Source organism: Phyllostomus discolor, chromosome 3, assembly GCF_004126475.2.
Source record: "Phyllostomus discolor isolate MPI-MPIP mPhyDis1 chromosome 3, mPhyDis1.pri.v3, whole genome shotgun sequence".
Classification (NCBI taxonomy): domain Eukaryota; kingdom Metazoa; phylum Chordata; class Mammalia; order Chiroptera; family Phyllostomidae; genus Phyllostomus; species Phyllostomus discolor.
The window spans coordinates 149145505-149161707 of record NC_040905.2 but is presented as its reverse complement, the minus strand read 5'-3'; the positions used below and the strand labels follow the sequence as shown (position 1 = coordinate 149161707).

General features: G+C 35.5%; 1 protein-coding gene and 1 non-coding gene across 10 annotated transcripts in view; one reads left to right on the top strand and one right to left on the bottom strand.

Moving 5' to 3' along the window:
- DENND4C (DENN domain containing 4C) overlaps positions 1-16203 on the top strand; it is a 130446-nt gene that overhangs the window by 78971 nt on the left and 35272 nt on the right. For 7 of the 9 annotated variants that reach the window (XM_036021549.1, XM_028509606.2, XM_036021547.1 and 4 more), the window contains 6 exons: positions 576-782; positions 7655-7783; positions 7963-8107; positions 8372-8518; positions 12860-12982; positions 13879-14025. In XM_036021549.1, the coding sequence (XP_035877442.1) occupies positions 576-782; positions 7655-7783; positions 7963-8107; positions 8372-8518; positions 12860-12982; positions 13879-14025 (898 nt within the window). The remainder of the gene's footprint in view (positions 1-575; positions 783-7654; positions 7784-7962; positions 8108-8371; positions 8519-12859; positions 12983-13878; positions 14026-16203) is intronic. The other 2 variants (XM_028510223.2, XM_036021552.1) reach the window with 1 other exon arrangement.
- On the bottom strand, positions 4682-4787 carry LOC114514023. The gene has a single exon (XR_003685897.1). It is a non-coding gene; the product is annotated as a U6 spliceosomal RNA (small nuclear RNA).

Sequence of the window (16203 nt, the reverse complement as noted above, 5' to 3'; positions counted from 1 at the left end):
GACTATTAAATGATTAGGTAGGAAGGTCTATGATCTTTTCAGACTATGTGTCTTCAAAGGAATAGGCCCCTTTATGTAATCATTCAGTGAAGGAAGGAATTAACACAGACTGTAGTAAGGGATGGTAAAATGAAAATCTTGGCAGGAAATAGCCAAGGCATCTTAACTTTTTGGCAGGGAAAAGTGTGAGGAGACTCACTTTTTTAAAATGACATTGAAGAACTCATAAGTTGTAAATGGTTAAATCCCTTTCATCCATCAGACATATCAGTGCCTTCTATTTGAAGGGCATCTAATTAATCATTATATTATACAAATATGAATGATCTCTGCTTTGAAGGGATTTCTCATTTATTAGGAGATGCATGCTTGCTACAGTACAATATAAAGTACTTCTGTAGGTGAATGTGAAAGAACCATGTGGCACTAAGTAGGAAGCCACACATAAAAGTAAAACTATGAAATGCTTGACTTTAGAGTCAAATTTTACATTAAACTTTTTTCTCCTTCCCTTTTCACTTTCCCTATCCTAGTGAATTTTTGTAAATACCATGTTTTATTTATTCTCTTTCTAGGAGATAAAAACAGCTCATAAGTTGGCGAAGAGATGTTACGCAAATCCACCTCAATGGGCCAAGTGCCTCTTCAGTCATTGTTACAGTTTATGGTTTATTTGTCTCCCAGCCTATGTTAGAGTTTCTCATCCTAAGGTCAGAGCACTTCAGCATGCATATAATACACTTATTAAGATGAGGAAAACAGATGTGGATCCACTAGATGAGGCAAGTATAACACATTGAGAATGTCACTAAGACAAATTTTATTTTTGTGTTTTTTAAGAGAATTTATATCTCAATTGCTTCAAAGTGTCCTCAAGAATTTCTGTTAAGCAGAAAAGGTAAAAACACCTTGTTACATAGAGCTAGTTCTTATTTTTTATTTTTAAATACATTTATTTTAAAGATTACTACTGTGGAATAAAGCTGAGACTTCTTTCTTAGACCAGATTGTTTGCCCTTGTTAAGTAGAAAATAACATTGATTTTATTTTATTCTTGATAAAAACTTTTTTAGAAAGTAAATAGGGAATAGGATTTTAGTAAGTGGCTTTCCACATAGGACCTATGTCTAGGTGACTTATAAAACCAAACTGTTTTTCAGATTATAAGTCTGAAGTGTAGATTCCAGTTTCTCAATGTTGGCACTACTCACATTTTGGCCCACATAATTTTTATTATGGTGGCCTCTCCAAGCCTGTCCTGCACATGGCTGGATGTTTAACAGCATCATTGGCCTCTACGCACTAGATGCCAGTAGCAGACTCACTTCCATGGCAATCAAAACTGTCTCCAGACATTGCCAAGTGACCCCTGGAGGACAAAATTGCCCCACTGATGTACATAGTAACAGTACTTTCCTCATAAGCTTGAGGGTTAAGTCAGTTAATGTACTATGCCTAAAATAGTACCTAGGTTATAGATAGTAAGCACTGAGTGAATGATGTGGTAAATGTTTTACCTTACCTCTATTAAGACTCAGAACCATCCCAAGAGATAGCGATAGGATTAAAGAAACTGAGTCACTTATTTAGTCTGTCTCTTTGAAATTATTTTTAGTGTTAAAATAATTATAAATGATAAGTAGAATCAGATTAGAATTAAAATGAAGTTGAAATAAAAATTTAGAGTAATGATGTCTGTGGGAAGGAGAGAACACAAGAATAGAACAGAAATGATATTGAAAAGAGCACATTATAGGCTTCAGCAATAACTAATTTTATTCTTTAAAAAAGATCTGAAATTACTACAGCATTTACAGAATAATTTGGTAATAAATTATGGGTACACTAAAACTCATTTTTCTTTAAGTATTATCTGTATATTCTAAAAGCTTTGAAAATAAGATATAAAACAAGAATGAGAGCAAGAAATTGAAAACTTATTTGAAAAAATAATGAAGGAGAACTTCCCTAATCTGGCAAAAGAAATAGACTTCCAGGAAGTCCAGGAAGCTCAGAGAGTCCCAAAGAAGTTAAACCCAAGGAAGCACACACCAAGGCACATCATAATTACATTACCCAAGATGAAAGAAAAGGAGAAACACTTAAAAGCAGCAAGAGAAAAGGAGACAGTTACCTACAAAGGAGTTCCCAGAAGACTACCAACTGATTTCTCAAAAGAAACCTTGCAGGCAGGAAGGGGCTAGAAAGAAGTACTCAAAGTTATGAAAGGCCAAGACCTACATCCAAGATTACTCTATCCAGCAAAGCAATCATTGAGTATGGAAGGGCAGATAAAGTGCTTCCCAGATAAGGTCAAGTTAAAGGAAGTCATCAACACCAAGACCTTATTACATGAAATGTTAAAGGGACTTATCTAAGAAAAAGAAGATGATCAAAATTGTGAACGGTAAAATGACAACAAACACAACTATCAACAACTGAACCTAAAAAAATACAAAAACAAGAACAAACTAAGCAAACAACTGGAACAGGAACAGAATCACAGAAATGGAGGTCACTTGGAGGGTTATCAGCAAGGAGCGGGAAGAGGGAGAATGGGGGGAAGGTACAGGGAATAAGAAACAAATGGTAGGTAAAAATAACAGAGAGAGGTCAAGAATAGTATAGGAAATGGAGAAGCCAAAGAACTTATATATATGACCCGTGGACATGAACTAACAGGGGTATTGCAGGGTGGAGGGGAATAGAGGAAAGAAAAAATGTGACAACTATAATAGCATAAGGTTTTGTTTGTTTGTTTGTTTGTTTTGCTAAAAGGCCCTGGCTGGTGTAGCTCAGTGGATTGAGCACCAGCTTACAAACCAAATGTTGCCGGTTGCATTCCCAGTTAGGGCACATGTGTGGGTTGCCAGCCAGGTTCCAGTTTAGGGGTGTGTGAGAGGCAACTGAATGAGTATGTCTCACACATTGATGTTTCTCTCCCTCTTTTTAAGGAAAAAAAAGTAAAAGACACATAAAAAATAGACAAGGGAAGTTAAGAATAGTATAGGAAATAGAAAGCCAAAGAATTTATATGTACAATCCATGGACATGAACTAAGGGGGGTGAATGCTTGTGGAAGGGTGTTGCAGGGCAGAGGGGAATAAAAGGGAGAAAAAAATGGCACAACTGTAATAGCATAATCAAGAAGATATGCTTTAAAAAAATCTTTTAAAGAAATTTTTAAAAAATAAAAATTTGGAAGACCTTGAAATAGCATATGCCACCTAGTCTGAATTGAAATTATAATGCATAATGCATTTTGTTTTTTAATACCATTTACTTAAATTTTAATGATAATGAAATATTTGTGTCATGGTTATTTTTATAGTGTTTCATCAGTCTAACAGCTATTGTTGAATAACAAACCACCCTAGAACTTTGTGGCTTAATACAGCTATTGTATTGTCTTATTATTTGCTGAGAATCTAGGAAAGATCCTGGTTGATTTTTCTGCCTCACTTTTCATTCATCGGAATCACATATTATAACCAGTTGCTCCCTGATCTCATCTGGAGAGTCCAGGATAGCTTAACTGAAAGGCCGGGCAGGTACCTTGGCAAGGTTGACTGCAAGGCTGGGCTCAGGTGGGACCCTCTTCCTCCATATAGTCTTAGGACCTCTCAATGTGGTATTTGTTTTTTTTTTCCGTACAGCTTACAGCTCCAAGGGCTTTTGTTTCAAGAGAGAGGAGGTATTGTAGAAACTGGCAGTTGCTTAAGTCTGAAGCCTGGAAACTGGTGCAGTGTCACTTCAGCTGAATTCTGTTAGTCATGCAGTAGAATTAAGCCCTTCCCCCTCAGTTCAAAAAAAGGACATAGGCCTTTCAGTATGAGGTATAGCAGAGTTGGTCACCATTTTTAATCTACCACACATCCAAAAGAAATCATGTTGTCAGCAACACAATATTGAAATTGGAAAATATATCCCTGGTGTTATTACTATATATTTTGGTTCTTGGCTCTTACACAAGTAAATCTGGAAGGTTGGGGGAATACTCTGCAATCTTCATAATAAATTCATCATCTAGAATCATTTTAGAAAATTCATATTAATCCCAGTTTGATATAGAAAGTGATTTTCTTACAGTTGAATAGGACTTTAAGATATTTTAGTATAATTTTAACCTTAAACTGAGATGCTCTAGAAAGTTTGTAGCTTGAGATCTTGCTTATGTTTGAATTGGCTGTTATTGTTATAAAGTGTATGTGTTTTGTGATGAGCTGAGTTCTACCTCCCTATTGCTTTTTGGAGTTGCACAAACTGTTTACTCCCTCTTTTATGTGACAACTCTTCAGATATTTGAAGTACCCCCTTGTCTCACTTTTTTTTTCATACATCTTATCTAGTTCTTTCGGTTGTTCTTAATTTATGTAGTTTCATAAAATATCTTTAACCTGGTCCTTTGTAGAGGTCCTCTAACAGTTTCTGATCCTCCTCCTGCTCCTAAATTATACTCTGCATTTCTAGCTTCATAATATTCATCTTTATGATCCTCTGCCTCTTCAGATCTTTCACATTTCATTTCTTCTGTTCCCTTGAATGTAAGTTCCTTCCTCATATCTTTATACTTTACCCTTTAGTAGAAAGAGCAGCTTGGCTGTATGATGCAGTTGTTAAGTAACTCTGACACAAGTAGAACACATTATATGAGTGCCAACAAGACTATCTTTTATATGCATATTTCCTTATTTGCCTCATGAATTTGCATGTCATCCTCATACAGGGGCCATGCTGATCTTCTCCATATCTTTTTAATACTACTTAAGTGCTCCTTGAAGCAAGCAGTCCTTATTCTCAGAATAACTATTTATATATTATAAATAAGTCTGTGGCTATATTGTTACTATTTCTATAAACTGTCTCACCTCTTAGCCAGACATCATTGAAATTTCTGTTTCATTCTTCAAGTTTTCTTCCGTCACCTAGTACGTAAGATTTTAACTTTTAGGAGTGCCCAGTTGACTTGTCCTCTTATGATCAAACCTAGCTTCCCTTTATAAATGCATATCAGAAAAGCTTTTGTTAATTATATTACAGTGTTTTTACCTTTTTTAACATACTTTTAAAAGGGATAGGTTTACAAATTTTTTTGTTATATAGGATCCTGGAAAATTCTGTAATTCCTTTGATACAGAATATAAAACATGATTTAGGAGAGAGCTATTTTAATCATGCTTGATTTTACAAATGAATTTCTCAAGTTATGGATAATAATAGTCATTCTCTTTATGTAAATTTAGTTATTGAAACAAATGGCAAACTGCTACATGCAATAGTTAATAATGCTGGTACTTACATTAATGAGTAGGTTTTACAAATAATTTAACAAGACTCTCGAACCACAAGAAAGAAAAAATAGTGCTTAATAACTTTGGGAAGGACTAGGTAAATTATTTAAAAATCTCTACAAGACTTCTGGTCAAAATGGCTTTATATTGTAAACATGGCTTGCCTCTTCACACAACCACATCAAAATTACAACTAAAATATGGGACAACCATCACTCAGAACCATCAGAAATTGTTGAGTTGAATGGAAGTCTGACAATTACGGAATTAAAGAAACTGCTTACATCTGTACCAGTAGGAGGAGCGGAGAGGTTGGACAGTCTGGTCCCACATCTGTGTGTGGTGGATAAAAATTCAGAAGAGATATCTCTGTAGTGAGGAGTCCCAACCCTTAGCCCAGGGTTCCAGTGCCAGGAAGATAAGCACATAACTTCTGGCTGCAAAAACCAGTAGGGATTGTCAGTGGAAAACTCTTTGAGCCACAGAGCCAGCAGACTGTTGCCATATCTGAGACCACATTAACCTGGCTAACACTTTGCCTTGCCCTGGAAATCCCCTGAGACTCTGATCCATCCAATTTATGGCCCACCCAAACTGTTAGCTGTGACTTTTCCTTATAAACAGCTGGTCTTGGCTCATGTTTCACAATTTCCTAAATCCTATCAAACAGCAACAGCCAGCCTCAGCAAACCCCCAGCTCCCATACCTCTTGCTAAGTGGCCCCAGGCCCAGCACTAACAGCAGCCAGTCTAGATTCCCAGCTTGGTGCTGAGAACCTCCAAGCCCAGCACAAGTAGCAGCCATCTCAGATTTCTTTATAGCTCATGCAGGGTGGCCCCAGGCAAAACACAGGTGGGAGCTGACCTTGGCCTATACCACCCAGGAAACCCCAAAGCCTGTGCACCCAGTGAACAGCTACAGACCACGTCAGTGTAACACTACCTTGCTCTGGCACAGTTGATCCTCCATGGAGGGCAGAGGTTGGTGGTCAGTGGTCACACCCCATCACTGCAGCTAACTTGCCTGGGTAAATCCTTCCCATTGGTCTGCCAACAGCAATGAAAGAGGGTGTACTCAGCCCATTTGGGCATACCTCAAAAAAAGAGCTAAACAAAATGGAGACAAGCAATCTATCAGATGCGGAGTTTAAAACTGGTTACAAGAAAACTGAAGGAAGTTAATGATCTCAACAGCATAAAAAAGATCCAGTCATAAACAAAGGATACACTAATTGAAGAACAATTTACAAGGAAACAGCATTAGAGTGAATGAAGCCAGGAATCAAATCAATGATATGGAACATAAGGAAGCAAAAAACAACCAATAAGAACAAGAAGAAGGAAAAAGAATCCAAAAAATATGAGGATAAGTTTAAGCAGCCTCTTGGACAACTTCAAGCATTTCGACATTCGCATCAGGGATGCCAGAAGGAGAAGAGAAAGAGCAAGAAAATGGAAATCTATTTGAAAAAAGAATGAAATAAAACTTTCCTAATTTGGTGAAGGAAATAGGATACAAGTGCAGGAATGACAAAGTGTCCCAAACAAGATGGATGCAAAGAGGACCACACCAAGACACATCAAAATTAAAATGCCAAAGGTTAAAGATAAGAGAGAATCTTAACAGTGGCAAAAGAAAAACAGACCTACATGAGAGTTCCCATAAGACTCTCAGCTGATTTTTCAAAACAAACTTTTCAGGTTAGAAGGTACTGACAAGAAATATTCAAAGTCATGAAAAGCAGGGACTGACAGCCAAGATTGCCTTACCTAGCAAAGCTATCATTTGGAATGAAAGGACAGCTAAAGAGCTTTCCAGACAAGAAAAAAACTAAAGAAGTAAATCTTCACCAAATCATTATTATATGAAATGTTTAAGGGACTTTTTTAAGAAAAGAGTCTAAGCTATGAATAATAAAATGGCAAAAATACATATCTACAATTAAATTCAATTGTAGAATTCAACAATTGAACTAAAAAAAAAAAACTAAGCTAACAAGAAGAACAGAGACAATTATGAATGCGGAGAGCATTTTGATGGTTGCCAGATGGGAGGAGGGTGTAAGGAAATAGGTGAAGAGGTGAAGGGATTAAGAAGTACAAGTAGGTAATTACAGAATAGCCATGGGTGTGTAAAGTACCGAATTAGGAAACCGATTAGCCAAAGAACTTATACGAATGACTTATAGATATGAACAGTGGTAGGGATATTACCTGAGGGAGTGGGGGTGCTGGGTGGAGGGAGACAAATGGAAAAATTGGGACAACTGTAATAACAGAGTTAATAAAATAATTTTAAAAAGAAAATCTCTGCAAGTCACAGATGGATTATATGCTAATACTTTGATGTCATTTTTTTGTTAGGTGTGCTATCGAGTAGTAATGCAGCTTTGTGGACTTTGGGGTCATCCTGTTTTAGCTGTGAGAGTCTTATTTGAAATGAAAACTGCTAACATAAAGCCAAATGCTATTACTTATGGTTATTATAATAAGGTAAGTAGGATTGACATTGGGCATTATGTGCTGCTTATTAAGATTGATTAATTTTTATACCTTCTTTTAGAGGTTTTGTGTTATAATCTTTATATATGTATTATATAAATATATTCATGTGTATTTTTAAAAATCAAACATTTGTACTAATCATTACTTTTTCCTTTATTTTACCTTAGGTAGTTTTGGAGAGCCCATGGCCTAGCAGTACCCGCAGTGGTATCTTCTTATGGACGAAGGTACGGAATGTGATCCATGGCTTGGCACAATTTAGACAGCCGCTTAAAAAGACCATGCAGAAGTCACAGGTCTCCTCAATATCAGGTAATACATGTGATTGGAAAGACACTTTCTTGCTGAACCATAAACTTTATAGGTATATGAATTTAAATGACATGAAGTAGAAAACTTAAATTCTGGTTGATATGTTTAAATACAGCTAAAGACAGTTATACCTTAGTCCAAAATTTCACCCTCAAAATATTTAGAAAGTATTCTACAACTTTAAATAAACTGTGGGTCACTGATGTTTGCTTTTATAGATTATCAGTGCATGAATTATTGAACTACTGTTGTCCTTATCTTCAGCTCCTCAGAATGCCACAGGTGGAAGTGATGGGGACACGGTGAGCCACGGTAGTGTGGATAGTTCTAATGATGCTAACAATGGGGAGCACACAGTCTTCGTCAGAGATTTAATCAGGCTTGACTCCATTGATAATCACTCTAGCACAGGTACTAAATCTGGATTTTACTAACCCTTCATTTTCTCACATTAAGTCTTTCCTTTTTAAAAAAGATTTTACATCCCTCTCGACTTTGTGCAATATGAGTACTTTAAAAATACTATATATAAGTAAAGGAAGAAATTATACCTTCAGTTGCTGCTCACTTCTCTTTATTTCCTGTAGTTAACTTTGGAGTGCTGTGCAAAAGGCTCTAGCATGGAACTTCATATTTATTCATCATTCATTTGTGAAAATATATGATATCGTTAGGAAATGTGGGCTGAGGAACTTGAATATTACTGACACAACTTGTAAATCTTTTCTCTTTCATTAAGTGGGAAATATTTATTAAGGATTTGAGATTATGTATATTAAAGAGGTAAGAAAATAAATTACACACCATGAGAAAAAGTATTCTCTTTGCATAGTCATTACCTTAAATCACACTTTAAAAAATCTGAGAAACTACTGAAGCAACTTTTACATACAAAGCTATGGACATGACCTCTGTCCTCTGAAGGTAGAATGAAGCATAATTAAAAGGAGCACATTGAGCAGATATATGTGTTGCACATCCTTCTTCTTGTTTGTTTTTCTTTTTTGTTGTTAATATCTCAGGCTGTTCTTTAAAAAGAATTCGGAGTCTAATTCCTGTGCTTCATCTGATGAACTTGTCTCAATGACTGAAGTTTCCTTTTCTCTGCTCTTTGTTGCTCTGCTTCTTGCTCTGTGCTGTTGCTTGGTGCTGCATTTGTCCTTGGCTGTCATGGTGTGGGGGTACAGACAGACTTGTATGACGTGAAGCTATGGATACACGTGTGCATTAATTCTACCCTTGAATGTTAACCACTTCAGGTAATTTCCCATTTATCAGGTTAAATTTTGCTGACGTGCAAGGGTGGGGGAGAAGAGACCTTTTGTTGTATTTTAAGTCTTGTTACCAGTGGAAAACAATTTTAGTTTTCTTGGCTTTTTCTCCTTCAGATAAGCATAATTATATATGTGCTACTGAAAAATTCAATTAACATTTGATGATCAGTTTGCAAGCATGTTTGTTAACTTATTTGAAACTATACTATTTATACCTTACTGTAATTCTCATTTTGAGATTTGTTTATAGCACTGTTGTGTCCAATAGTTTTATAGACATTAAAGATTTCAGTGTTCTAGCTGTTGAGGTGGTTTTTGCTTGCTAAAACTGATCTAAATTCTTATAATAAAAACTACTCCCATAATTACAGAAGCATGTGTAAATCATTGAAAGTCAACATAAGGCTAAGTTACAATCCTGATTGTGAATTTCCCTTCTTTTATCAAGTAGGAATTCTTATTACACTTTCATATTAAAGACACCTTATTTTATTTCCCCCTGTATTTTTTTCTAATACTTAGAAATGCTTTGGATTTCACTTATGAAATACCAGGAAAATAATTTTGTGGCATGAAACCATTTTACCAGGAATAATAATAATAATAAATATCCTCCCTATCCCTCTAGATTGTTAAACTTGTCTCCTTTAATAGAAAAAAAGGGATCTAGTAATCCTGGGTAATTGGCATAAAGATTCCAGTAGTTGGGGAAGAAACTTCGGATCCTTTTTCCACATACATCTTTTCAGTTGCATTTCAAATGGCCAAAGCCCTAGTACTGAATTTACAGTGATTATATATCTCTATGGAGTTTCTGTGATGTCATTTGATACCTTTGGAGACTTGTAGCCCAGATACTTAAGTTACTCTTTTCGTTAAGGATTATCTTGTAGAATCATTCCACTTGGTACCTGATAACTGAGTCACTTAGCTTGTTGGGGATCATATCTGGGTTTAATCAGTTTATTCTGTTTCCAGTCTAGTGTCCTTTCATGGCACCACAATGCTTTAGCAGCCTTTCTGAGGGGGCCAATAAAAATGTGACTGAAGTTAGTCATTCTAAATAGCCACATTTAAAGAAATTTAGTTCTTTTGTTACGTATAAGGCAAACCCAGCACTTGAGTGACAGTGTAACAAGTGGTAGTAGAATGTATAACACTCTGTATTTTTTATTTTATGTTTTTCTTTTTTAAGTTTATTTTTTATTGTTTTTTCCATTACCATTCATCCCCCCTATACCTTCTTCCAACCTCCAGTCCCTGACTCCCAGCAATCACCACACTGTGTCTGTGTCCATGAGGTTTTAGGGTTTTTTTGGTTTTTTTTTTTTTTTTTTTTGCTTAATCCCTCCACCTCCAAACCCCACCCCCCACTCTGAGCTATTTTATGTGTTTTCATTGATGTCCTTTATAAAAGGATTGTCTAGTGACTGGTCTTAGTTTTGGTTTTAAATGATATAAGTTTAAAGCCCAAATAAGCTTTTGAAAGTCAAAAACTTCATTTTGAAATCATTTCAAACTTGCAAGAATAGTATAGAGAATTCTTAAATAACTTTTATTTAGATTCATCTACTTTTAGTTTGCTACATTTGCTTTATTGTTTTCTTTCTATATTACATATACACATTATTATTTTCTCTAAATCGTGTGAGAGCAGGTTGTATACATCTTGCCCTGTTACCTCTTAATACTTTAGTGGTATGTTGTTTTACATAACCACAGTATAGTTACCAAATTCAGGAAAACATTGATAAACTACTTTAATCTACATTCTGCATTCCAATTTTGTCAATTATTATAATGTCCTTTGTGGCACTTCAACTCCTTCTCTTTGTCTCCTTTAACCTGGCACAGGTTCTCACCTTTTCTTTGTCCTTCATTACATCGAACCTTTTGAAGAATTCAGTCCAGTTATTTTGTGGAATGTTCCTCAATTGGAGCTTGTCTGATTTTTCCCTGTGGTTAGATTAGGTTATGCATCAATGGCTCTACTACAAAAGTATATTGTATCCTTTCTGATGATCACATTGCAGAGGCACACAATGTCTGTCTGCCCCTCATTGGTCATGTTAATTTTAGTCACTGGTCTTAGTGTTTGGTTTCTCTTAGTTACTGTTATCCCCCTTGCAGATAATAAGCTATCTGTGAGGAGACACTGTTAGGCTATGTAATAATATCCTCTTTCTTATCACACTTTCTCTTTAAATTTAGCATCATTGATGATTATTGCCTGAACCAGTCTTTACTGTGATGGTTATAAAGTGGTGGTTTTGCCAACTTTATCTTCCCTCCACATTTGTAAGATAATAGATATTCTATCGTATACACTTTAGGCATACCTCCATCTTGATTTTGAGTACTTCCTTTCTTGAATGATAAAATGTTCCTGACTTCTTCTTATACCTTCCCTGTCTGAGCTCTGCAATTGGCCATTTCTTCAAAGATCCTAGGTTCCTTTTAATGAGCAATAGATTTTAGAAAACAACATCTGGGCTGTAGGTGAACTCCAAGGTGTTACTGCTTCTAGACTTTTTTCAGAAGAGCTGGAAAATATGTATCTATATTGTAGAAATACTTCTAATTCCAGTCAACCCTACAGAAGTTTTTTGCCTTCCTTCATTTCATTTTTTAAAATCTCTCTTCCATATTAAGAATCTTGGCTTCTAAAAACATCATCACTTTTACTAGTTTGCTCAGTCCTACAGTACACATAAAATAATTTCAGAATTGCTATACCCATTCCCCTGTGGAAAACAAACCTCCTCATGAGTTCAAGATTTGACTGTTACTAACTCCCCTCCCCAGGTTTAGGGTATATACTCAAAATAATGTGTTCCAAAGTTACTTGGATTACTCCTCTCCATCCTTTCAGAGTGTTTCTGTTATTTATATGAAATACAGCTGCTTTCATTTGTTTCTGTTTGTATTTAATTTTAGTTACTCCCCTCCCCATCTGCATTTTATCGATTTAATTTTATGAATATGTAGAAGTTAATACATTTCCAAAAATAAAGACAACATAATAAGCCCTATTTATAGAAGTTTCCTTTCGATTCCTTCCATCCTATTTTGTCCCATGCCTTATAATTAACCAATTTTGTTTTCTGGTTTATTATTACTTCATTTCTTCTTGCAACAGTAAGCAGACATGTATATTTGTTTTATTTCTTCTTCTTTACACAAAAATTAGCATTCTGTAGACACCCTCCAAAAGAAAATTTGCAGATATCTTGTGCAAATCTGTTAATTTACAGATGAGGAAATCAAGGTTCAGTGCTTTCAAATATGTAATGGCCTTTAGTCTTTGATGTTCCTGTTTCTAGTGTTCTTTGCTTCTTATTGTTTTAAAATGTCCCGTGAGCTTTGTAAGCTTTCTTGTCTTTCATTTCTCTAAGTTGTATACATCAATTTTCTTTTGAAGTTTTATAGCTTGACTCTATGAAAACATTTCTATGTAAGTCTGCATTGTTTTTCACAGGTGGTCAGTCTGACCAAGGCTATGGGTCTAAGGATGAACTAATAAAGGATGATGCAGAAATTCATGGTACTGAAGAACAAGCAGCAAGAGAATTGATCATTAAAATGAAAGTGCAAACAGAAGGTTAAGTACTGATACTTTCTAGCTTTACTTAGAAAAATACCTCTGTTAACTAAAAATGTTGTTTGATAATTTCGGTGATAGGTTTTAGAATTGTAAGGTCTGAGCTTATAAGATACTGTGTACCATTATATATGGTAGATTTTGTTAGTCTCTGAATTTTAGAATGTAAGTGATCTTTAGGGACTCTGTAAGTCAGCCCTCAATATTGTAGGAAACTATGACCATTATTTATTTACCAAAGTTATATAGCTACTTTGTGACAGAACTAAGACTAAACTTTGAGCCATCAAAGTTGCTATTTTAATGTCCCTGTTATTTAAAATGCTCTTTCACTGGAAGTCTTTCAAATGCCTAAGTGGGTATTTTTCATTGAATAGAGTCTGTGTGGTTTTCTGTTTTTGTTCTGTTTTGTTTTATTTTGTTTTGTTTATGGGGCTCATTGAAGTAGAAATGATTTGTAGTAATCATTTTATGAAACTAGGGAGGTATGTTTTGGCTTTATAGTAATAAGATGTTCTTCCTACCTTTTTTTACATAAATGTAAGTATACCTTCTTCAGAGATATCATTTATTTTATTCTCCAGTTATGCAAAAGCAAGCCCATCTCCTACTTGACAAGTGATGAGGTGTATAACTGAAGGCCAATTTCAGTTTTAATTTATTCATTCAGGAATGCTCAAGTTAGGATTATTGAATATTAAAATAAAGCTTTTATTTGAATCAATACTGGCAACATTTATGGCATAAAGTAACTGAGACAATAAATCAATAAAAAATGGTTATGTATTCATTGGGGGAAAACTACACACATAGAATATATTAAAATCAATACATGATTTCTGTTCAATATTGGCAAAAGTAGGAATGATAACATTCAAATTTTTTTTTCCCCTCAGAGGTGTGTGATGTGTCTGCTGTGGTGGCTAAACATTCACAATATAGTGGAGAGCCACAGAGTCCTACTGAGCCTCCTGCATGGGGTAGCAGTATTGTGAAAGTTCCATCTGGTATATTTGATGTCAATGGCAGGAAAAGTAGTACTGGTGAGTCTTTGTATATTGGTTATTAAATATTTAATATATACTTCTATAGAGCCCTGGCTGTTATGGCTCAGTTGGTTGGAACACTGTTCCGTACATCAGAAGGCTGAGGGTTTAGTTCCTAGTCAGGGCACATACGTGGTACTGGGTTTCATCCCTGGTCCAGGCACATCTGGGAAGCAACCAATTGATTTCTTTTTTCAAGCAATGAAAAAAATGTCCTTGAGTGAGAAATGCACACATGCACACACATACTTCTGCAGATACACATGTGCCTTTAATGACATTGAATTGTTATTACAGTAATTGACTGATTACAGTGAACATGCTGAAGAGCCAGAAGTAAGTTTAAATCCTACAAATGAGCTAAATAAGTTAAAACAGTTGTTAAAGATACTTAATTTTTAAAAAGAGTGTGTTTAGTTGTTATTTGGATTACCTTTCCTTGTTGTATTGCCTGTTCTCAGTTTGGTCCTACTTTCACATGGTAAATGATGAGAGATGACCATAGATAGTGAGAGATGACCACCAGCCAGGGCTCTCATTTGTTTTTGTTTTTTTTTAAAGCATAGTGACCTGGGAAATTTGGAGGGGACGTGTTTGATAAGGTTTTTTTAGGGCCTCCTATACTCATCAAGAACAGAGATGCAGTGATGTGATGGAATTTTAGAGGGCTTATGTGTGATAGGGTAATTCCTGTCACTGAAGAGAATGGAAAAAAAATGACTGACATCACTTACTTTCTACACAAAACACCAGTGGGTCTTTAGTTTTGTCCCAATTATTATAAGTACCCTGAGCTACTTCTTATTTGTAATTAGGTATTTGTAATGAGTAACTGTTTTGTGCAAGTCCCATGAATTTGAGTTTACTACTTTTCAGTTATGTTATAGCCTCCCAGGTATTCTTTTTTTATTTGAAGATTTTATTTATTTTATGTTTAGAGAGAGAGGAAGGGAGAGAGAATGAGGAGGAGAGAAGCATTGATGTGAGAGAGAAACACCCATTGGTTACCTCTTGAACACACCCTAACTGAGGACCAAACTCACAACCCAGGCACATGCCCTGACTGAGAATGGAACTGGCAACATTTCACTTTGTGGAACAATGTCCAACCAACTGAACCACACTGGTCAGGGCACCTCCCAAGTAATCTAAAGGCATACATCTGGGTATATAGTTTCAAAGGACAATGAAATTAACCTGTATCTTGTGCCCTTCGTTAGTAGCTACAGTTCATGTCTCTAAAGTTGACTGTCTTATCTGTAAGTGTATCTTCTGTATGACTTTATGGAACTTAATTTTCCTAGCTTCTTAAATCAATGTAGAAATACTTCTTATTCCTAGAGGGTTCTTTTTGTATATATTTATTGTGATACCAAGTCAGTTTTTTGTTGTTGTTGGGGGAGGGATAGTGCACAAAAAGTGGAGCTAAAGGTGTTTTGAACAAATAATTGATATATATGTTCTATATCCCATTTTTTCCAACCTGTTGATAGCAGGTTAAAAAAAGAGAAGGGCAGAGTCTTCTTCATCAAAGTGTTAGAATCTTCTCAGAATACTGAAATGGACATGGTCTGGAGACTCGTGTAGTTTTTTGCCTTTTTACTCATCTTTTTTCCATGTTACATCTTTATCTAGGAAGATGTATGTTAAGAAAGAAAGAGAGGGTAATGGGGCTTTTGCCAGTACATCAAACAGTCAAATTTATTTTAAAATTGAACTAACTGTGCCACTAAATTCCTGGAAATGCTATGAGAACCAGTAAATTTGCAAAGATTTGTTTTTCGAATATTGGTAAAAGTTTTCAAAGCAGGTACAGATTTACAAAATAGGCTAATACGATTCTTCCAAGACCTTTAAAAATATTTCTAAGTGCTTATTATTAGTTCTGTTTAATTGGTATAATTATGATTATTAGTTGGTACCTAATTTGGAAGATTAGTTGGTACCAATTTGGAAGATTAAAAAGAAGCTTGAAATCAATTTGGAAGATTGAAAAATTGTCAAAGACTTCCCCTCCAAAATTCCCAGGTCATTATGGTTTTTAAAAAACAAATGAGAGCCCTGACTGGTTCACTGGGTTAGGTGACATCCTGCAAACTGAAAGGTTGCTGGTTTCCTGGTCAGGAAACATGCCTGGGTTTTGGGCCAGGTTGGGAGCATACGAGAGGCAACTAC